The following is a 23,531-nucleotide window of genomic DNA, read 5'->3' as shown; positions in this document are numbered from 1 at the left end:
AAATTTATTAGGGGGGGCTGGTCACACTGAGTCTTGCTATGTGAAAGGGATCACCAGTACAAAAGTTTGAGAACCACTGGTCTAGATAATACTTAGCCCTGCCATGAGTGCAGGGGACTGGACTATATGACTTCTTGAGGTCCCTTCCAGTCCTATGATTCTATGAAATCAGACCAGTAGTTATGTATCCTGCCTCTCAGAGTGACCAGGTTCAGAGGAAGGGCAAGAAACCATATATCAGAAATTTGCCATTCATTGTAATTATTGTAATTTGGTTCCTCAGGAAACAGTCCCATAAACGGCTAATCCTTGTATTGCCAACCCCAAGCATTCAAAAATGAGTCAGCCTCCTCCCCCCCCCCCCAATAAACAGACTCTTTAGAATAGTATCTTTTGGGTGCTTTTGATTTGCTTTCTGGTTGTCTAACCTTTAGGGCACACTTAGGTCACATTTTTTAACTTTTCTCCACAATCACGAAAGCTAGAAACTTACTTTTAAGTGAAAGCCAAGATTCTCATGTGCTCCTATGACTGCAGCAGCAGGGGCATTAAGAAAAACACTATAAAATTATGTTCACTTATGTCAGCATAGAGCTGTCATAGTTATTAATTCACTTGTGAACGTGCACACTTCACTCCTTGTGTCAGCAGTGCACGTCCTCACCAGGACTGCTTGTATTGATTTTAGTCTCAGTGTGAGGCTTTGTGGGACAGCTCCAGGAGACCAGTTACAGTCAAGGTAAGCAACACAGTGTCTACATTGACACTGTGCTGTCCTAATTATATTGACCGTGATTCTATGCTGTTTGGGGAGCTACTGGTACTAACCAGCACAGAGAGGCATTTACATTGGTGGAAGCCAAATTTAATCGAAGACACTTACATGGCTAGGTCGATGCAAGGCAGCTTACATCAACCTAACCATGTACTGTAGTGTAGACCAGGCCTACCAATAGTCACACAGTACATCTGCAAGCGTTGGCAACATATACAATATATTTTTTTTTAAAATGACATGCAACAACCCCTGCTTTGTTAAAATTTGTAAAATTTGCTAAAATAAAGTAGTTTTGCTCTGGTGTGCAATTTGGGGAAAGGTCCCAACATCTCGGATTTTGATTTGGAATGGGCTTTGGGCTGAATTCACCCGCTGACCATCGTTTTCATACCAAGCCAAGCCAAACCAAAGCTCTGGAGTCCCAGTTTTGTGACAGTTTAGATTCCGACCACAACTTTGTAATGTACCAATATCCGTTTAATAGGCGACCAGGCAGGGGAGCAGCCCTCAGCAGCTGCTGCTGCATCCTTCCCGCCGGGGCGTCCGCTCGCCCCAAACGCTTTTTCCCGTCTCCAGTCTCTATATTCCCCGGCGTTACAGAACGCCCGGTCTCCACGTTCTAGAACGCCCCGAGCGGCCAATCACACCTCCAGTGTCCGAGGTGCCGCGCACCAATCAGCGTTGAGAGTGGCCTCCGGGGCGGGGCGGTGGGAGCAGCTCTCGCTGGCGAGTTACTTCCTCGCGCGGCTGCCGTGGTCGCGGGAGGAGGCTGGGCTCGGCTCGCGCCATGGTGCGGGGCAGGATCACCGGGCTGGCGGTGAGCGACGTTCGCTTCCCCACCTCCCTGGGGCACCATGGCTCCGATGCTATGGTAAGCGCTGCGGCCGGCTCCCTAGGGCTGAGCCAGCGGCGGCAGAGCTGGGACTCGCTCTCCGCCGCTGCAGTAGCCCCAGGCCCCTCCACAGCACCAGCAGGTCCGCGGGGCTCAACAAGCCGATCTGCCGTAGCGCCGGCCCGCAGGGCTAGACTGTGCGCAGCCAAGCTCGCTGATATGGGGATACTGCGTTAAACAGGGCAAGGGGACTTGGGGCTAGAGCCAGAGGCTGTAACTGGCAACTCCACAGCTAAGCGGAGACGGCCACCCCCTGAGCCTGGCGTGTTAATCTTTTCGGTTCACTCAGATCAAATGCTAGTGATACAATCTATCCGCTTCTCCCTGTAATGATTCTCACTGTTCAGTGAGAGATGACTTACCTTAGTCCCACAGATCTAGACTTTTATATTTATTTTGCCACAAATCTTAAATTACCTAGATTGCTGCCCTCTTCGCCAGTGCTTTTTGTTGCTCTAAGAGGTATGTGACCTATGGTGGGTGAATCCCTGTCAATCCTCCTTTGTCAGGTTCTTGCTCTGCTATTGGGTGTTGTTTTTGGTCTTTAATTTAGCACCCGGACCCTGACTATTCTGCTGCCTATGTTGTAATAGAAACTGATGCCCGTGATGGACTCAAAGGTTATGGATTAACATTTACTTTGGGTAAAGGCACAGAAGTTGGTAAGTTTTTATCCTGTCCCTAAACACAAATGGGCCCCAAGTTACACTAAAAAAGCATTGGGTTCAATGGCTAATGCAGTTTCTCCGTTTTTGAAAATGAAATACAGGACCATTTTACCATCACTGAATTTAAAAAAAAAAAAAAAAAAAAAAAAAGCCATAGGTCTTGGGGCAGCTTATAGGGTTGAAGAGGCTATTAAGCACTCTTCTTGATTTTTGTTCCAATATATCACTTATTGGAGTAGCTCTTCTGCCAAATCCCTTTAGAACCTCCCCTAAAAGAGTTTGTTACAAAAAAGTTGTAATCCTGGCTGCAGTTGTCAGACTTGCAGGTTGCTTGATTCTAAACTTGCTGATGTCATGTAAATGCTTTAAGCTTTTAACAGCCCTTGCTTGCTTTCTTCCCCTCCTTCCCCCACCTCCAACTTCCCCCATACAGAAACAGAAAACAGGACTGACTGTTTTGAAATTGCCGTTGCCATGCAATTTTTTACCATGCGTTACTGCTCTTTCTGGTCATTGGTGTAACGACAACCATTTTGAGGAGCTGGAGGAAGATGTGAACAGTGAGAGGGCATCAGTGAGAACATTCACAGAATAGTAAAAAGTTGCAGGGGGGAAATATGTTTTCCCTCTACCCCCCTTCCCTCCTCAGTAGTTGTGCTAGTTCAAATAACCTCTCATGCTGCTAAGTCCCTCATTAGCCATGTAGACTTACTTGAGTAGTATCAATGATTTACACTTAGTACAACATTTTCTTTCTGAAAATTAGGTCCTGATTCTGCAGAGAACTGTGTGAACAAATCCCTGCACCCACACAGTGCCATTGACTTAGCCCCCTGACCCATTTGTCCACCTGTTCAGCTCTCTTTGCAGAATCAGGGCCATCGATGGTGAAGGCATGGAGCATGCCTCTTTTTTAATCTGTAAAACACCTGCACACTTTTTGGGTGCATTGCATAAGTTGTCAAAATAATAATGGCTGGATTTGGGGTGTCTCTGCTGTGTATAAATGTCCATGGACATTTGCAGATATGAGCCTCCAGATTACTTGAGTTGAGAAGTTATTGCACTAATTAACTGTGAAAGGTCAAGAAATCTTTGTATGCCCTGTCTGATATAGTCGGTACAATTAAGTTATTTTTAATCTTCCATAAGAGGAGTGACAGTTAAATGCCTCTTGCGCTTAAATGTCTGCAGCGTCGTCGTAGCCATGTTGGGCCAAGGATCTGAGCGGGTGAGGTAATATTGGACCAACTCCTGTTGGTGAGTGAGACAAACTTTTTACACTACCCTAGTGTAGTATGGATGGGCTGTCAGCCTTTTATCACTGTGTCATGTAATCCCTCCAGGAGCAGGTCTCATTGATCTGATGTTTAAAGTGCTGGGAGCCTGTCTACACTAAGGATGCCACCATTGCGAACAGTGAGAAAGTTTTAGAAAAATTCCCTGCTATAGACAGGGGCTTAGGCTCTTCATCCATCCTAGTAATTTAAAGTTTAAATGTTAGTCTCCAAGACCTCTCCATTGCCTTAGATGTTTGATGGATGATCCTTAGAGACGTGTCTACGTCCTTATGCATTACATAAGGGCTTCATCTTGCAAGGTGCTGAACACTCTGGTTCCGCTCCAGAAATGCACATAAGCACCCGAGTAGCCCAATTGAAGTTGAGGGAACCACTCACTTAAAGTTAAGCACGTTCTTAAGTACTTAGCTGGATCGGGGCCAGAGTGCTCAGCATCTTTCAAGAACAAGTCCATATTCTCAGAAATCAATAGCATTTTCACTCAGTGAAACGAGCACAGTATGAAAATCCATGTCCCCTAAGTGTTCACCAGGTTTCAGGCCTAAGCAGTTTCTTTTTTGTATAGAAGACGTATTGCAGCAAGGCACAGCTGAGATCACATTCTAGACATCCTTGAGGTGATGAGGTCTAGCAAACACAAAATGACTGGCTTTCTCGCACAGTGATACTTGCTTCACTCTAATAGCAGCTTTGCCTTCTCTTGCTCACGGAGAATGTTCCTTTGCAGCCATAACACTCTCTTTATAAGGGTGGAATGAAATCGTGAAAGGGTTAGGAAGGCTGTGGGCTCGCTCTAGGTCAGTGCTTTTCAACCTGTGGTCCGTGACCCCTGGGGGTCTGCAGACTAAGACTGCCAAAGGGGTCTGCACCTCCATTTGACATTTTTTAGGGTCTGCAAATGAAAAAAGGTTGAAAACCACTGCTCTAAGTGAAATGATCTGAACTGTGGAGCTCAGTCTTCTGCCTATCGGTTTTATATTATTATTATTATGGCCCTAGGGAGAAAATATTTGGAGAAAGAAAACATAGGTGTCATTAGTATTGGCAAGAAAAGGGAAGGAAGGATAGGTTTAAATGGATGCTTAGGGCTTGGTCTGTGTGTATTTATTTACGCATTTATCTTTGCAAAATCACCCCCTGCTCTTCTGTACGTTCAAGATGCATCTAGTTACACATGTCCATAGCTAATTGAAGGCTCAAACTCTTAAATAGATAGGACCCAGGTTCTCAACTTTGCTCTACATCTCCAGGGGCACATCTGCACTGTGCGTATCCCCTATCTGGTCAGAAGCTAGCATCAGTTTGGAAGCATTGTGCATGCAAATCCTGTAATGTGTTAATCATTACATACTGCCTGATGATTTGGGGGAGGAAGTTTACAATCCAGGACCAAACCTGTATCTTTCCAGAGTCATTCTGAACAATTGTAAGATTTGTGCCTTTACAAAGTAGTAATGTAGCCATTGCACACCACTTTTTCTTAGAAAATTACTAAGTAGGTCTCTAAGCAACTCTTCATAAGAGCTTTATTCCAGCTAAGAGCATTGTCAGATCACAATATGACAGTCACAAAATCATAATCCATGAAAACCTTGCCACTCGAGTATAGTGACAGTACTAAATATGTTACAAACTCTAAAGAATCATCCTCATGGAGGTGATACCCTACATCAGATTATGTTGTCTTCCCTTTTTATAGCCATATTTATAAAAACTTTTTTTCCTTTTAAAGAGTAAATGGAAAAGTTTTAAAAATGATCATTGAATGCATAAAGAAGACACCACTATCTAATATTCACAACTGATAGTCTTCTCCATCAAAACAGCAGGGTTTTTTTTGGTCTGTATAATGGCAAAATAATTTCTAAATATTCCAGTGTACTGTACATAATCACACTTTCCATGATAAAGGGATCTGTTCCTGGTTCGAGAGTCATGCCATTGCCTTCAATAAGACCTTCAATGAAGATATGGTCCTTTGTGCATACTTCGGACCTGGTATGGCAAGGTGCTGAGCACTGACAAGCCTCCACTCTCCCCGAAGTTCATGAGAGTTGAGGGTGTTTGGTACTACCTATCTGGCCCCTATCTGAGCACCTCCCAGTCTTTATCCTCACAATACCCCTCTGAGAAAGGGAAATATTATTTCCCCATTTTACAGAAGGACAACTGAGGCACAGAAAGGTCACCAAAGACTTGCCTAAGGTCACCAAAGCCTGTGATGGAGCAGGGACTTGAACCCACCCATCCCAAATCTCAAGCTAATGCCTTAAATAGGCATACCTAACAGGATTGGGCCCAAGGTCTCCTGGGCAGTTTGCTGCTCTCTCTTTTATTTCTTCTTCTCTGTGTCAGAAAATGATGGTTGAACGATGCTAAAACTCCTGACATGTCCGCTCCTTTCTGTGATTGCCTCCATCCTATCCAGCCTGCTAGACAACAGTGGTGTATAAGATACTTTCTTGATTTGCTAGTGTTTTGCTCTAACAAAAGCCTCTGCTGGAGCTTGTGTTGAAATAAGTAGTGGTAGATTTTAGGGGAGTTAAAACAACTGGATCACAACTATTATATTATAGCCAGAAACAAAATCCCTTATGAGGAAATGAGAAATTTAACATGGCTGTAAGTACCATATATACTGCATGAGATGCAACAGGTCCTGTGGGCGAGGTCTATCAAATCTTCTCCCAGCATTTTAGGGAAACTTCTGTATTTACTAGTGCTCATGATAGCATAACATTGCCCTCTCTGACCACTACTGTGGTGTGTGCCTGAGGATTACATTGGCAGCAAGATCTTTCTCTGGGGTGAAAGGTGGTGTGCAAGTGACTTTTCATCTTCAAACACCTTTCCGTTATTAACTAATTGAGCCTTACAACCTCTCTTGGTGGTAGGTATTATCTTTCCCAGAGGTAAATAGGGAAACATGAGATGCAGAGACGTTATGTGGCTTATCTGAGGCCACACAAACTGAATCATTGGCAGAGCCAATGTTACATGTCAAGTGTTCCTGGCTCCCAGTTACATATTCAATCTGCTAGACCAAGCCCCTCTCAGAAAAGCAGTGGGGCTGGAACAATTAGCATAGTGGGGTGCTGAGATCCATTGAACCAAACTGTAAACCCTGTATATGATGGAAACCACTTCAAGCCGGGGGGTGTGGCAGCACGCCTAGGTCCAACACCTATGCTGAAAAGGTGAAATTCTAAAACATTGGTCGAACAATAGAACTAGTGATCTAGTGATTTTGTTCCAGTCACTGTGTGGTATTAAAACACTAAATTCTGGTGTGTTTTGCAGTTGTTTGTGCAGTTAATGCTCTCTCCATTCATGTGGTTAATAAAGACCTTGAAGAAATTGTCAGCGATTTTAGAGGATTCTACAGGCAGCTCACCAGTGACGGACAGCTCCGATGGGTAAGGGGTATCTTATGGAGTGTTGTTGTGAAGTGGATGGCAACAAACGTGAGTTTGTGTTATGAACCCACTCTAAGGACACATGTACAGGTAAAAGTATTTTTAGATAAGAATCTCTGTGCAGTTATGGGGGGAGAGAGAAAATTTCTGTTTCACAACCAGGGCCCTAACATTGCAATAGGATCTGCACAGAGAACCCATCCAGAGCCCTGTTGTTTTCGAGGGAGCTTTAGACAAATGCAAGTATCCACCCACATAGATCCAATAGCAGAAGTGGGGCCTGAGGTCCAGATTCTTTGTTTCCCTGTGTTTAGAGCCCAAAAGCTGTCTTTTTACCTGTTCTTCCCCCCCCCCCTTTTTTTGACGTGCAAGTGTTCACGAAATATTATTTCTATTCAGTGTCTAGTATTCTTGGAAATTGAAAACTCAGCTGGTATTAAGAGGAACTAGAGATCAATGTAGCCATTGTAGTAATCTCACAATGCACTTAATACACACCGACTTCAGATTGTTCTCAGTTTCTAATGAACGGTTTTATCTTTTTAATTCCGGTGGTTTTTCCTTTGTTGTGTTTTCCAGATGTATAAATTTGCTAATGGTCGGTCATTAACTAGAAATGAAGACATGAAAGAATGCTAAACCATTATAGGTAACTGTATGATTTTTTTCAACAGATTGGTCCAGAGAAAGGTGCTGTGCATTTGGCTACAGCTGCTGTTCTGAATGCCGTGTGGGATTTGTGGGCTAAGCAGGAGGGAAAGGTGATGTATTTAGAGCACATGGACAAAAAATGTCCCTGTATTTGTTAAATTAGAGAGTCCTGCTCCTGATATGCCTTTTGCAGATTTAGGTCCTGGTCCTAAGTTCATGGACGCACACCACTGACTTCATTGGGGCTATTCATTTTGTAGGACTGAGGCTTTAGTAGCTGACACTTATACACCACTTACCAGTAGAGCTAGTCGTGGGGGAAAAACTTCAGCAACTTTTTTTGTTTGAATTTTGACCAATGATGACATCTTTACAAAAACTTTTGATCAGCTCTGCTTAACAACTAATTTTTTCTTGATTTTTCTCTTCTTCTTCTTCTTCTTCCTTTGCAGACTGTTCATAAAGTTATGAATTCCTTGTAACCACTTCCATGTCTAATATGATCTTGTAAGCTGTTTGGAGCAAGGATCATATATTTCTATCTGAGGCATGTAGCACGGTCTTAAACGCTGTAAAGTAAATAACTAGGGCAGGGAGTGTCGCTTTGTTGTGTTTGTACAGCACCAAGCACAATGGGGTCTTGGTCTGTGACTAGGGCTCTTAGATGCCACCACAATAGAAGTAGTAAATAATAATAGTACTGTACTAGTAAATCATTGCTACTGTCTTAAGTTGGTCCAGTAAAAGAGAGAACCTCACTCACCTTGACTCTCTAATATCCTAGGACCAAGACAGCTAGGACAACACTGCAAACAATTGTCTTATAGAGTTATTCTGATACCCTTTCCTAGGAAAGAAAAAGTAATGGGCACCTTTGAACTTGTCAGCATCCTGGAGTGTGACACAGCCCCAACATAAGGGGCATAAGAAAAGTAATGTCACAGAAATCTTAAAAGTAGAAAGGATCAATTTCTTCAGCATAAACAACATTTCCAGTAGTAGTGTCACGTCAGCATTTCAAGTCTGACTAATTTAACATAATAAAAGTGAGTTTACACCAGCTATTTGTGGGCCAGGATCCGTGTCCTGGCCATAATGAGGCAGAGCTGAGAGAGATGTTCCTGTTAAAGTAATTCAATCTGGGGCTTGACATCTTGAATCGCCTGTCTTGATTTGAGAACCACATCAGTCAGATGCATTTGGCATCAAATGTAAATGTTTTCTACACTTACTTTTTGTCACTTCAAGATACAAATAGCACCTGTATGCTGCTTCTGTATGATCTCCATCCATTTCATGTCATTTAATCGTTTTGTTTTGTAGCCTCTGTGGAAGTTACTAGTTGACATGGTAAGAAAATCATCTTCTATGTGGGCTAATGTTACCACTGTTCCACACTGATGTTTTTGATGCATTAGAAGAGTAAAAATTTCAGGCAGTATCTACGCTAAAATTACCTCTATTGCCATGTAGCTCATTCCAAGGCCCTAGAAACCAGAGGGTTCTGCAAGCTGTGACATTTTGTTCCGGAGGGCTCTTCTCCTTCCAAGATGTCTGTTTCTGGTCCCACACAGCTGTGCAAATTGTCCCCTTTAGTGGGAGCACTGTTACAGACTCTGCCCTGTCCAGCTACAATACCGTATATGGCAACTGGAACTCATCTATACCGATACCAGTAAATTATTTTTTTTAAGTGCTGACCTAAAGACCCTAACCCTTATGATTCGGCTGAGGAGCTGTGTTTTTATGCCAAGACAAATGTATTGATTCGATTGTTGGGGTTTGATTGGTTTTTATATTAGCAAGTAATTATTTTTTTTTTGGGGGGGAGAATAAGATTATGGAATAGTTATTATCGTTTAGCCAATACTCCGATCTCGTTGGCCTCCACTTTCAAAAGTGACAAGTCATTTTGGATGCTTCCATTTTTTGGGTGCTCGACTTTGAGATACATTCACAACATGGCGAGCACTCGCCTTCTGGAAATCAGACCCCAATAAGGAGTCTCAACATTGGACACCAAAAGCAAGTACCCAGAATCACTAGTCACTTCTGAAAATACAGGCCTCTGCATACAGTAATAAAGATTGATGTATTTACAGAAAGTAAAAGTCCAATCTCTTGATCCATTAGTAGCAGATTTTATATTCAGATATTAAGCATGTGCATAAATCGTTGCAGGACTGGGGACTTAATGTTTTTTTTAAATGAAATCTTTATTTTTTTTAAAAGCCTAAAGTATCTCATGTTTTCAGTCTCTTCTCTGCAACCTGTTAATATTGAATCATTTCTCAGTTTAAAATGTATTTTGAATTGGGTTTTTCTCAGACTATTTCAGTGAATTGCTTTCAGACCTCTCTTTTGATAAATACTCTCTTGAGACAAATTTTCAAAGGAGCCAAAAAGCAGCCTCTGATGCTGAGTGCACTGCCATTTCTGTGTGAAGATTATAGTATGTACAGATTTGCACACTTGGAGCATTCTAAATGGATTAGTAATTTTTTTTAATGTTTGTTAATCAATTACACCCTGATCTTGCAAATATTTTTGTACATGCTTAACATTAAGTGTGTGAGTGGCACCATTGAGTTAAATGGGATTACTCACATGCTTAAAGTTAAGCACATGCCTAAATATTTGTTGGATTAGAACCTTAAAGTTTGCCAGAGTCAGTTAATCAGTTTGACTTTAGAATCGGTGAATCCACTCACAGTACTGTCTGTGACAGGGAGAAGGCTGATAGATGGCTCATACGGCAGATGTATATGTTACCTTAGTATTGCCTTTTTGTAATCATGTAATTTTATTATTCTTTGCTGTTTGTTTTACATTAAATATTTTGTTAACAGGACCCAAAGCAGTTGTTATCCTGCATAGATTTCAGGTATATTACTGATGCACTAACAGAAGAAGAAGCTCGCGGTAAGTCGTCCTTCTGTCAAGACAGATCCCCTTACTCCTTGAGCTGTTTTTGATTTCAGTGGGACTACTCGAGCAGTAGGGCATTACTCTTTGTAAGTAAACAGAGCAGAATCTTGTTTTATGAAAACAGCAGTGTGTGGTGGTAGGATTTGGAGATGTGGAGGAATTGAACTTTGGTTAATGCAATAATTTCTCCTCTTTTTCTCCCCCACCCCCATGCAGAAATACTCCAGAATGGCCTACTTGGGAAGAAGGAAAGAGGTAAGTTTAAACCAAGTTTATTTTCGCTGTCTTGTAGGAGAATAAAGGACTGAACACACCACATGATTGATTGTGGCACTGTGCATCCCAGAGTGTCCTAGTCACTGGGAAGTGGAATGTAACAATTGAGGCTCTCGTGTGAGGTTGAATGCATTGTGTGATGTCTCCTCCTTATGAGTCATTGGGGAGGTGGTAGGTGTACATATAGAGAGGGCTTGTGCTGTCTTGGGCCTGGTCTACACTGCGGGGGGGGGGGAAATCGACCTAAGATACGCAACTTCAGCTACGAGAATAACGTAGCTGAAGTCGACGTATCTTAGATCGACTCTCCCATCCTCACGGCGCGGGATCGACTGCCGCTGCTCCCCCGTCGACTTCGCTTCCGCCTCTCGCCGCGGTGGAGTTCCGGAGTCGACGGCAGAGCGATCGGGGATCGATTTATCGCATCTACACTAGACGTGATAAATCGATCCCTAATAGATCGATCGCTACCCGCCGATCCGGTGGGTAGTGAAGACGTACCCTTGGTGGCCATTTGCTTTGGAACCCCTCGGTGAATGTTTGTGTCAGTCACAATGGCATGGTGACGGTGCTGGTTACACCCTAAAGGTATTTTTTTGAGCTGAAGCTCTCCCACATTTTGGAAAGAAGGAGAGGATAGGGAGGGTTTTTCTCAGCAAATTTCATCTACCCTGGTTAAAATGAGATTTATTTTTAAACTCCTTTCATTTCCATGAGTAACAGCTTATCTAAAACTACCATACAAACCTAATCATCTGTTAAAGAGAAAACAGCATATGTTCATTGGTGACATTCTTTGGCTTTGTAGAAGAGCATATGTTAAAGCATGGATACCCTGCTTACACCACGTCTTGTGCCTGGCTGGGCTACCCGGACCAGCAGTTAAAACAGGTTTGAGTCTTCGACATTAGATTACAGAAGTAAGATTTTAAACATTTCTATTCAGTGGGGAATGCCAACAGGTGACGATTCAACACTAGGGGTTGCTTAGTTTTGGGCTCAGAGCAAAGTGAAACAATTATGCACTGCATATGTAGGAGGGGGTGTATGTGAAAGCTGGCCCTGTTCTGTGGGCCTAGTCGTTCATTGGCTTTTGTGTTAGCCACAATGTGAAGAGTTTTAAGGCCTTGTCTACCTTGGGGTTTTAGGTGTAGCTGTTGGGGATAAGCATGGACCACTGCAAGCCAGTTTACACTGCTGTATTGTGTATAACTATCAGACCGCACTTTTGCAGCTATGTTGGTGCAGACAAAGGGCTTTGTCTACATGGTGATGCTCAGGAAAGTGAAGTTGAATTAACAAAAGGTGTGAAGATAAAGCGCATTAGACCCCTGTGTGGACACTCTCCTTCAGAAGTAAAGTGGCCTTAGTTTGCTGTAGCTAAATACTCCTTCAAAGTGAAATATCATGAAGGCTCTTCACAGCTCTGGGATCTGAGGTCTGGTTAATACAATACATATTTATCATCTGGTTTAGTTTTTGGAAAAGTTCAGCTTTCTGTGAATCTGGAAATAGCATTGTTAGATCATAGAACTGTCATGCATAGTACATGAAAATAAAAAAATGCATCAAGTATTTCTTTACATAGATTGAGGAGTTTGGATCCTACATTTCAGCTGGATATTATTCATACCTCTGCTCTCAGTTACTGTCTGCTGTACACATAAAGAAGTGGCTAGAAAGTTCATCCTGGGTTAGACAGCCTGTAAATAAATACTAGTCTCGATATTGAGTAGTGCAGCTACTTGGAGATATAATAGATGTAATTTTCTCTGCAGCTATGCAAGGAGGCATTGAAGGATGGCTGGACAAGGTATAGTAAACAACTGTCTCATATGCTGAACTTTTCTGTTTAATGATAAGTAGAAAGATACTATTGAGATCAGTCCTGATTTGGCACAGAGACAGACTAGATGGATGACCCTATAGGTCTTTTCAATCTCTACATTCTGAGAAGAGATGTCTTTGCTTCTGATATTTTTTTAAAAATACTTTCCCTTTCTGCTATTCCATAACATACCATTACAGTAGGTATCTAAGTAAATGTATGGCAAAATAAGCTATCCTCCTGGCAAGCTAGTAGCTAACAAAGGTAACTGCTTTCCTGTTGATTCATGGGAAAGTATTTGTTGTCTTTTTTGTTAAACTAGGATGAAGTGTGCTGGAAAAGGGACAGATGTGATAAGAAAATATTGACCATAAAACACTGACTCTGGTGTTTTGTAAATTTGAGTTTACAGTTTCTTATAGAGGAAAGTTATCACTGCTACATTAATCGTGGTGAAGTGACCTACATTTTATTATAAATGTGTCTAGGTTCAAAGTAAAGGTTGGTGCCGATCTGCCGGATGACATTCGTAGATGCAGACTTATAAGAGAAATGATTGGCCCTGACAAGACATTGGTGAATATTTTTGAATGACTACACTATTAAGTAATTTTAAATATAAAACGGCTGTCTATTCGTGTAGATATTGGTATGGGCTGAGATTACATGGCATTCTTGAAAGGTATTTTTTCCCTCCCCAAATACTGAATAATGATGTCTTCACATACTACTCTTACACCCTGGAGAGTTAATAAATGGCATCACCAAAATACATATGAATTAAGAGATCAATCATGTATTTCTTGTGCCAGAACTCCCACTGGACTCTATGGGAGTGTTGCCTGAATAAGAACTACAGCAAAGCTGGTTGGAAAACTGAATTTTCAGTACAAAACTGACAAAAAAATTACCAAAAAATGTCACCAAAAAATTTCAGCCAAATACTTTGGATTAAAGTGATAAATTTGAAAACTGCTATGCTGCATATCAGGTGTTGTAATTCGAGTGCCTCGTGGTCTTCTAGAGTTTGGGATCCTTGACCAGACTCTACCTCTCATGACTCACCACAGTCTCTCATCTTGCTTAGCTGATGCACTATATTATGGGGGCCTTCATGGCTATAGTGCATCATGGGAATTGTAGTCTGGGTGGAGAGCCTGGCCCATAGAGCAGTGTTTCTTAATCAGGGGTCTGGGGCCCCCTGGAGGGTGGGGGGGACGACCATGAGCAGGTTTCGGGACATCTGCCAAAATAAACCAGAGAGCAGGGCTGGTATTAGACTCACTGAGGCCCAGTGCAGAAAGCTGAAACCCGAGCCTCGCTGCCTGAGGCTGAAGCTGAAGCCTGAGCAACTTACCTTTATGGGGCCCACTGTGGCATGGGACTGGGCAATTGCCCTGCTTGCTACCCCGTAATGCCGGTCCTGGCTTTTAATCTATTGGATATGCAGAAAAAGAGTTGTCGTGGCACAGGTTGGCTGTGGAGTTTTTATAGCATGTTGGGGGAGCCTCAGAAAGAAAAAGGTTGAGAACTGCTGCCACAGAGGAAAGTGAGGACATGAGGCACCCAAACTACAACTCCTGTTAGGCACTGTAGCAGCATTTCCACGTCAAAATTTTTGGTTTTCAGATGTTCAGTTTTCAACACAAAGTCAAAACTTTCCATAGAGAAAACACACCTTTTGTGAACATATTTTTAGTCAAAAACCCAATTTTCTGACCACCACCCCCTGTCTCCCCCCCCCGCCCCCGCCCCCAACCCAGTTCTGTTGAACAATTTCAACCATCCCGTTTCCAGAGTGCTTAACTCACTTGCTATATAGGAATTGTTTTGCCTGATACTGAAACAGTCACTTCTGGAGTTCCTTGTGGCACCTCTTTAATGGTGTGCAAAAACACTACGCAGAAGTTCAGGAGAGAAGTTGACAATATCATATTCATTTGAAACCTGGTGGGGAAATTCAGAAAAGCAGAATACAACTACCTCAGTTGGATTAAGGGTTTGAGACCAAATCTGTGACTTTCGCTTTTAACGATTACAGCGCACCAGGGCCTTTGATTTAATGTGTCATCTCAAAGCAGCATTTCCGGCAAAGCATAATTTGGGATTTCCACCTGGAGTTCATCTTTTAGGCTATTAGTTTATCCTTACCTTTATTGAGTCTAGAAATTGTAGAACATGTGCTATGTAATGTCATATGATGTGTTAAAGATCAGAAAACAGCAGTGATCTACACTGTCTGAATTTCCTTTTTTCATTAATTTATAGCAACATTATGGTTATTTTTTAACAATTTCATATTCATAAAAATTCAGTAGAGTCATATAAGTGAATTTTCTTTGTAATTACTCTCAGATGCTGGATGCTAACCAACGATGGGAAGTGAAGGAAGCAATAGAGTGGGTCACTAAATTAGCTGAATTTAAACCATTATGGATTGAGGAGCCAACTTCTCCTGATGATATTCTTGGACATGCAGCCATTTCTAAGGTTGAAGTGTTTGTTTTTCATTTCAGTAATGACTTAGTGACTACACACCAGAGAGCAGTAGTGATTCATTTATTGACACTGCTGTTTGGAATGTTCAAAGTTCAGGCTGAAACAGCTGTCAAAAGTCATTAAAGGTGTTTGCTACAAGATCCTGGGCACATCCTGTATTTGTATTCCATTACACTTAAACGAAAAGCGTGGTCCAAAGATTATATAAAAGGCCATGAGACTATCATGCTTGCACAAGAAAAGCAGTCAGTATTTTCCCTGAAACGTGTATGTATCTTTCTTTTAACATGTGTGGATTGGTGTTTCAGTAAAGTTAGAGTAATACTAGCCCAGGATATGTGCTCATACTATAGCTATTAGTAATGCTAGAGCCCCAGATGTTTATCCCTTTATGGCAGCACACACCCTCTTACATAAGTCTTCACATATTATTGTAGCAGAAAAAAGCTGTATAAAATGCACTAACAAAAAATGACACTACACTTATTCTTTTCCAAATGCATAGCATTCTACCCCCTGTCACCTCGTTCTGGTGAAAAGCTGTATTTGGGAATTACAGATTAGAAGCAAGTCCTTTGTTTGTTTTGTTTATTTATTCTTTATTTTTGTAGGCCTTGGCACCATTAGGAATTGGTGTGGCAACAGGAGAACAAGTAAGTGGGTGTCTAATTGTTTTTTCATTCTGTCTTTTATTTAATGTAGCATCTGTGACTTTCGAGAATTTGTGCCAAAGTTCACCCTGATTTCTCACTTGGGAATTAAATAACATGACTTAAAACAGCCTTGGATTTATTTCACATAATTTAAGACCAACTAATACTTTTGATAGGTATTCTCTTTCCCACCCCTATTTGTTTGGACAATCTGGGAAGATGTTGTTGTGATGAATCTGTTATGAAGGTTTGAACAGGGATCTACCACTTCTCAGTTGAGTGCCCTAACCCCTGGCCTATGAAACATCCTGATGGAGGGCTCCCTCAGTGTCTGCTGTTGAAGTTCCCCTGCTTTAATTAAGTAATTGAGTCTTAATTGGCCCAGAGAAGGAGTTAGAATGACTCTATAGCCTTGGGGTAAGAGGGCTCACCGGAGAGGTGGCAGATGACCATTCAAATGCCTTCTCCCCTGCAGGTGGAGGGGAGACTTGAACCTGGGTCTCCCACATCCTGAGTGAGTACCCTAATAACCATACTAAAGGCTGGTTATCCTCCTTTGCCCTCTTGTTGTTTTTGTGTGAACTTGCCTCACTTGAGGCACCCAGGTGCCTATCTCCCACCTGAGCCCCAGAGCAATTCACAAACAGGGGAAGATAAACATTCAGCCCTGTAAGTCACATGCTGGGGATCTGATCTGGTAGGTATCAGGCCCTGCAGGCAACAATGAACATGCAGAGAGGCAATAACATAGGTGTCTAAGGAACTCTTTAGTGTAAAAACTCAGGCACTGAGTGAATTTAGGTGCCTACAGGGTTCAGCAGCAGCCGGGCAGGAGTTTTGTGATCCTAGTTGGGCCTAAAGTTGGCACCTAAATACCTTTATGGATCCCACCCTTAGCTTCTTGCCAGCACTAGTTCCAAAAGACAGTGACAGAAGTAGGATGACCATATTTCCCTATGTTGAATATGGGACACCTGGTAAAATTACTTGTATTCAAGCGAGTTCAGTGGCAATCAATCAGAATTATGCAGTACGAACATCAAGTTGACTGAGCCCCGTTAAAAAGAAATACTGTGTAGTTGGATTCTTTTTATTTACCTTCTTATCTTTAAGGCTGTAGGGTTCACAAAGGGAGAGCGCGCTCACACACTCTCTCTCTCTCTCTCTCTCTCTCTCCCCCCCCCCCTCCGGTGCTCTCCACCCTCCATGCCTGTCTGGGCCCCTAGGACGGACCCTCCTCTCCTCGTACCTGGCGCTGTGTCTTCCCAAGGAAACATGGGGGGAGCACACAGGGTCACATGCCCCCCTCCCCAGATTTCTGTCAGGGTTCACACCAGAATGTGGCCAGCAGCAGTCTTTTGGCACTGTGCGGGAGGGAGTGGACAGGAGCTGCTTCCAGCCATGGTTGGGGGTGGGGTGGGGAAGGGATGACTTGGCCCGTGTCTTTGCAGAGCTCATGCCTTCCCCCACCAACACACACACTCCCCTGTGGCTGGAAGCAGCTTGTCCCTTCCTGCCTACACAGTGTCGAAAGGCAGCTAACACCTCCAGGCTGCTGCTGGCCACCGACATAACCCAGACGCCTCCTGTCCCCCCTTGGCTTCAGTGTGGGCAGGACGGGGTTCAGCCCTGAGGATGCATTGTGCACCAGGGCCCAGGGAACCTGACTGCAGGGGCTTCAGCGAACCCCACCAGAGAGGTGGCTCAGCAGGGAAGGGTGGCTAGGGGACAGAGCAGCCCCGCGCTCCCTGGGGGCTGGACCCAGGGCAGGAGGCTGGGGGGGTGAAAAGGGTGCTAAGCCCCTGCCCACGGGGCTGCTGTGGTGCCTGCAGTGTCAGGGCGCAAACAGGCTGGAAATTGCTCTCCTCCTCCCTTTCCCCCCTCCCCCCCGCCACTCCAGAGCTTAGCTGAGGGGCAAAGAGGCTTCCCTGTGCCAGTGCTGTGCGAGGCTTTGGCACACGCAGGGCTTGGCTCCTCCTGGCCAGCGCCCCAGGCCGGAAGTTCTTGGGCTTTCCAAGGGCGCTGGCCCAGTCAGAGTCAGTGGGGGAAGGAAGGAGCCTGCCGGCCAGGCTGTTGGTGAGCTGAGCGCTCTGACCAGGGGCTTCTTCACCACACAGTGTTGGTAGTGGCATGCGGCCCGCTTGCGGGGGATATGGAGGAGCAGCAGGGCTGGGGCGGGGGGGGTGAAGGGGCAAAGCAGGGAGAGGACAGTGAGGGGGGGAGCACGTAAAGGGCTGATGGGTGGGCAGCAGAGGTGACACGTAACCGGCTGCCACCTGGCGCCTGCTTGCACTCACCAGCCCCTGCAGCGTGCAGCCAGTGCTGGCCAGAAATGGGGTGGGGGGCCTTGCTGGCTGAGAGCCAGCACAAGGCGGGAGCTGTGCTGATGGTCCAGCAGGGGGAACGGCCAGCCCTGCGTGCTGCAGCTTTGCCCTACCACCAGCCTTGCACACCCACCCCCATTGTCGGCCACTGGACCGCCCCTCCACTCACTGCTGGTGGGTGGGCGGCTGGCGAGCAGGGATCCGACCAGCAACAGGACCCACCAGTACTAATGGGAGGGGGACAGAAAATATGGGACAATTTGCCCATTTTTAAGAAAGTCGGGACACCTTCAGGGGGGCTTAAATATGGGACTGTCCCTTTAAAAATGGGATGTCTGGTCACCATAGACATCAGTAGCATGTAAAAGTATCTTAGCAGTCCAAAGACCCCATTTCCTGAGCTCCTCTCTGGATGTAAGGTACAAATTGTTAGCTATCAATAAAATGACTGGTCCCTTTAAGAAAACCAGCTTCTGAATCAAAGTGAATTAACTATTGAATTGTTTTTTATTGTGCTCATGAATGACATACCTCTTCCTGCCAAACCCTTCTACTAAATCTACAGAGCAGAGCAACATAATTTAGCAAATTCTCATTGCTCACTGGCAGCTGGAGAGAAATACTGCATTACCATAGTTTTACTCTATTGCCAGTTTCTCATGCAAAGCCGTGCTTTCACCATATTTCATTGTGATGCTGACCTCCAGCTGTAGTTTGCCAGTAGATAGAACATTTAATTTTTGGTGTGAATAATGACATCTATTAAGGAAAATGGGTTTGAATTAACTATTAGGACAGGCCTGCCTGGCAGACTAAAGGCCAATTCCTGAGTAATAGGCTTTATATATTGTATGTAGAGGTTTCTCCATAGCATAATATCCGAGCATTACATAAACATGAATGTATTTATCTTACTTTCCCTGTTAGGTAGGGGAGTACTATTATCCCCATTTTACAGATGGGAAAGTGAAGCACAAAGATCAAGTGACTTGGCCAACATCTACGCAAGAAGTTTGTGGCAGAGGTAGAAATGGAATCCTGAGTTTTAGTCAAGTGTCTTAACTACTAGACCATCCATCATCTCTAAGGCCCTATCAAAGTCACAGTCCATTTTGATCAATTTCACAGTCATAGGTTTTAAAAAATAGTAAATTTAATGATTTCAGCTATTTAAATCTGAAATTTCATTGTGTTGTAACTTTAGGGGTCCTGACCCCAAAGGGGGCTGTGGGGAGGTCGCATGGTTATTTGGGGGGGAGGAGGGGGGCCACGGTATTGCCACCCTTACTTCTGTACTACTGCCTTCAGAGCTGGGCCCGCAGCCAGCAGCCACCACTCTCCGGCTGCCCAGCTCTGAAGGCAGCAGCGCAGAAGTAAGGTTGGCATGGCAGGGTGCTGCCTTCAGAGCAGTGTAGAAGTAAGGGTGGCAATACTGTGACACCCCCCCCTGCCCCCAGAATAGCCTTGCAGCACCCCTCGCCCCTGTGACACCTTTTGGGGTCAAGCCCCCCCAGTTTGAGAAATGCTGGTCTCCCCATGAAATCTGTAGAGTAGGGTAAAAGTTCACAAAAGACCAGATTTCACAATCTGACATGTTTTTCACAGCTGTGAATTTGGTAGGGCCCTAATCATCTCATTGGCGTGGTCTGCAGGAGTCCAGGAGAAGAAATAGTCTTCCACAGCCAACAGAACCACTGTGTATTCACTCCTGCCGTCTGAGTGCTGCAGTAGCCCAGTCATTCCTATAAGGGGTATCATGCAATTAAGAGCAGGAGTTTTGCTTGGCAATTAAAACAAAAAACATGGAATTAGGACTCAGTTCTGATCCCAGCTCTGCCACTGAATTGCTGTGTGAACTTAGGTAAATAGTGACATTTCTGTGTGCCTCAGTTCTGAGAGCTGTAAAATGGATGTAATTCTATGCCTACCTTACCAACTGTACTGTGATTCTTTAATGTTTGTAAAATGCTTTGCAATCCTCTGCACTTCTGTGCATTGTTCCAGCTAAGTGGTACAACAAAAAGAACTTGGTTTTAATGGGAAACCTAATGGGAACATTGTGCAATTGTTTTGACTTGCATTGCCAACAGTTCTTGTAATATCCTGCCAATTCCTTAGAATCTGGGGCTTAACATTTTTTTTTTCTCTTCCCCCTTCCCTCCCTGCTGCAGTGTCACAATAGAGTGATATTTAAGCAGCTCCTACAGGCTAAGGCCCTGAGCTATCTCCAGATTGACAGCTGCAGGCTGGGAAGTGTGAATGAAAACTTGTCTGTGTTGCTGATGGCCAAAAAGTTTCAAAGTAAGGCTCTTGGAAGTATGTCAGTAGCACTAACACCTCTTTTGTTCTAAGCCAGTTTGCCATGCAACTTCTTCAGCTGTCGTGTTGCTAATGAGCATGCGCTTGTGTGTGGTTCAGTCATTTGTTTTCTGTCATGCTTTAGTACTAATTCAAAATGCCTTTGGTCCCTTATTACTGGGAGCTGAGTTTCCGTAGGGCTGATGGGGGGGTGGTATTGGAGCTGCAGTTAAACACCAGCTGAGTTGGTACACAAGCTTTCTGAATAATCCAGTCATTTGCCTTTACTCTTCAGATTGGTTTAAACGGGGATTGTTCTGTTTTCATTTCAGTTCCTGTTTGCCCTCACGCTGGGGGTGTTGGGCTCTGTGAGTTGATACAGCACTTGATAATATTTGACTATATTTCAGTATCTGGAAGCCTTGAAAACAGGTGAGTAATGTAAAATGCTACTGTAACATTCAATAGGGGTGATGGCTTATTTTTCCAAAAGGCTGTTGACATGCAATAATAACCAGTAAACAAAAACAACACACCTCAGCTCACCTCCCTGTGGCTCTCCCAGAGAATTTTAAACCAGTCAGAAGTGTGTGAACTTCACTCTGGCAATTGCCTGGCAAACAGCCAGGAATATTTTTGACAAAGACTGCTTGATACTCTTGGAACTATATTTTGGCATCTCTCTCTCACTCCTACAACCCCTCCTCCCCCAATAACTACAATGGCAGGCCAACACATGCATGACCAAAGGATTAGCTCCCTGCTCTAAGCTGAATAGTGTTCTAGGTGTAGCTTCCCCAAAGGATCTAACAACTTCCCTTGTCTTGTTTAATATCCGCTTCGGATCGTATTAGCCTTCTTTGTGAGCAATGAACAATTTTTTTCACATTATTGCAAACACAAATTTCCTGAATCTCTCCTGTTGGCTGTATATTCCTGTTCCTCACACTAGTTGTCTTGCAAATATTAAAGTCAAATATTGTAGCTTCACCTTTTGCTCACATTTAAAATCAGCTGTATCATAAACCATTCCTCTTGTTTTGATCTTCCTTGTCTCTGAAGCAGTATAATTTAAAATTGCCTTAGACCATGTTTGGTAAATTTTGCTGGCCTACAGCCACAGCAATGTTCTTGGTAATTCATAAACTCAGGAGCAGACCCAGCCCTTCAGCTGCCCTCATTAGTGACTTCCCTGGCTGCAGAAAATAGTCTTGTTCATTCTGTATCCACGTTGGCTAGCATAAGAATCAAGCTTTTGTTGTACTTTGGAAAATCCACAATCAGTAAACACAGCTCTTCTGTATAATTTTACTCATCTCTGTCTGTATTGAAAAACGAAGTTTTTATCTTGCTCTCTGAACCCTACATTCTGCCCAAAGGGCCCATCTTCTGCCCTGTATTCTTGTTCTGGCTTATTTTATTGAGACCACCAGTCCTCACTAGGCTAAAATGCCAAGCAGATTCCAGTTTATCAATATGAAGCACTATGTAGCAGTAGTTTCTGCTTCTAAAAGGAAGCCTCCTAATTTGCTGATAATTGGGATACAAATATCAGTCCAACTTTTACCCAAACCTTGTTTCCTTGCCAGGGATAATAGCCATGAATAAGTACAAGATTAGGTAAAACTGAAAACCATCCCTCCTCTTTCTTGCAGGATGTGTGAGTATGTAGATCATTTGCATGAACACTTCAAATATCCTGCCGTAATCAAGAAAGCTTCCTATGTACCACCTCAGGTATGCTATGAGATAATTAACCGTACTTAAGTGGCCTAGTAAAGAAAGCATCTTAATTACAAGCAGTTTAAAACTAAGATTGCGTATGAAAGGCTCTCTTACAAAGTCATCTGCAGAATGAAAAAGTTGGAGATGTACTATTAGACTAAACTATTGCATAGGTTTGGCGGTTCAGAACTGTTAAATGAAAGGTGTACATTCCAGCACACATGCTTCAGGAAGTGGAGTGACCCTGGCTTAAAACCTCAACCCAAAGCAATTATCTAGTTACTGATGTTTAATGTATCTGCATTGCTGGGCTAACCAATTTAGGTAAAAAAGTATTAATACCTCTCTGTCCAGCTGGAGAAGAGGGCATGAGGGAGGATAATCCACTGGAAATGCTTTAAAATATTCTGTTTTTCACTGAAACTCATATTCCAAAACTAAAGATTGTCTAACTACAATTCTGTTCAGCCCAGACTTTTTAGAACTCTAGTTTTCCATTTAACATTTGCATCAGGCGTTAGGAGATTAACACTAGTTACAGCTGATACCTTTTGCATTACAAATGAGCCTGGCATGATCCCCAGCAGCAGAGATTACAATAATTATTCTCCAATTGCATGACAGCAGTTGAGTTTGAATGAAGAGGGGACTAGAGCTAGTATCACTTTATAAATAGAAAAAAAGAAAAAAATTTTTTTTTTAAATCTTGTAGGATGCTGGATATTCCACTGAAATGAAAGAAGAGTCTGCAAGGAAATACCAGTTTCCACAGGGAGAAGTTTGGCAGAAGATCCTTTCTAAGCCATAAAAAACAACTGCATTAACCCTAACCCTGACAATTTTCAGGCTGCAGATTAAATTTCCCAAGCTGTTTACACACTATTGTTAGGTGATGATACAAGATTTCAGCTGCCAGTAAATGCTTTTGTATAACCAGGCAAAAACCTCCAGGAATTAACATAACACATAGTCCAGGATGTTTAGTTTAAAGAAATGACTGGGGCCTCTATTCCAGCAAAGTTGTTGTACTTTAGTGTAACTAATGGATGGACTATGAACTGAATTTCTAGAACTAGTCTACAAATCAGTAACTTTGCAGTATCTGTTTTCATAGATTCCAAGGGCAGAAGGGACCACTGTGATCACCTAATCTGACCACTTGCATAATACAAGCCTTAGAATTTCCCCAAAGTAATTCCTTTTGAACTGGAGCATCCAATATGACCCTTGGTAAATTGTTCCAAGGGATTTTCTCACACTATACTAAAGTATTTGAATTTAGAGATTTAAAATA

The 23,531-nt window shown here is 43.3% G+C and overlaps 1 protein-coding gene across 1 annotated transcript; it reads left to right on the top strand.

The window, feature by feature from the left end:
- The first annotated feature begins 1,565 nt into the window (after positions 1-1,565).
- ENOSF1 (enolase superfamily member 1) lies at positions 1,566-23,045 on the top strand. The gene is made up of 16 exons (XM_065399375.1): positions 1,566-1,649; positions 2,224-2,332; positions 6,940-7,055; positions 7,730-7,816; positions 9,030-9,056; positions 10,556-10,628; positions 10,851-10,889; positions 11,719-11,801; positions 12,689-12,723; positions 13,227-13,314; positions 15,094-15,228; positions 15,849-15,890; positions 20,386-20,515; positions 20,845-20,944; positions 22,168-22,249; positions 22,950-23,045. Exons 1-16 carry the CDS (start codon positions 1,566-1,568, stop codon positions 23,043-23,045), a joined length of 1,326 nt encoding a protein of 441 aa, XP_065255447.1.
- The last annotated feature ends 486 nt before the right edge of the window (positions 23,046-23,531 follow it).

Source organism: Emys orbicularis, chromosome 2 (genome assembly GCF_028017835.1).
Source record: "Emys orbicularis isolate rEmyOrb1 chromosome 2, rEmyOrb1.hap1, whole genome shotgun sequence".
In the NCBI taxonomy this organism is placed as follows: Eukaryota; Metazoa; Chordata; order Testudines; family Emydidae; genus Emys; species Emys orbicularis.
This window is presented reverse-complemented; position numbering and strand designations above follow the sequence as displayed.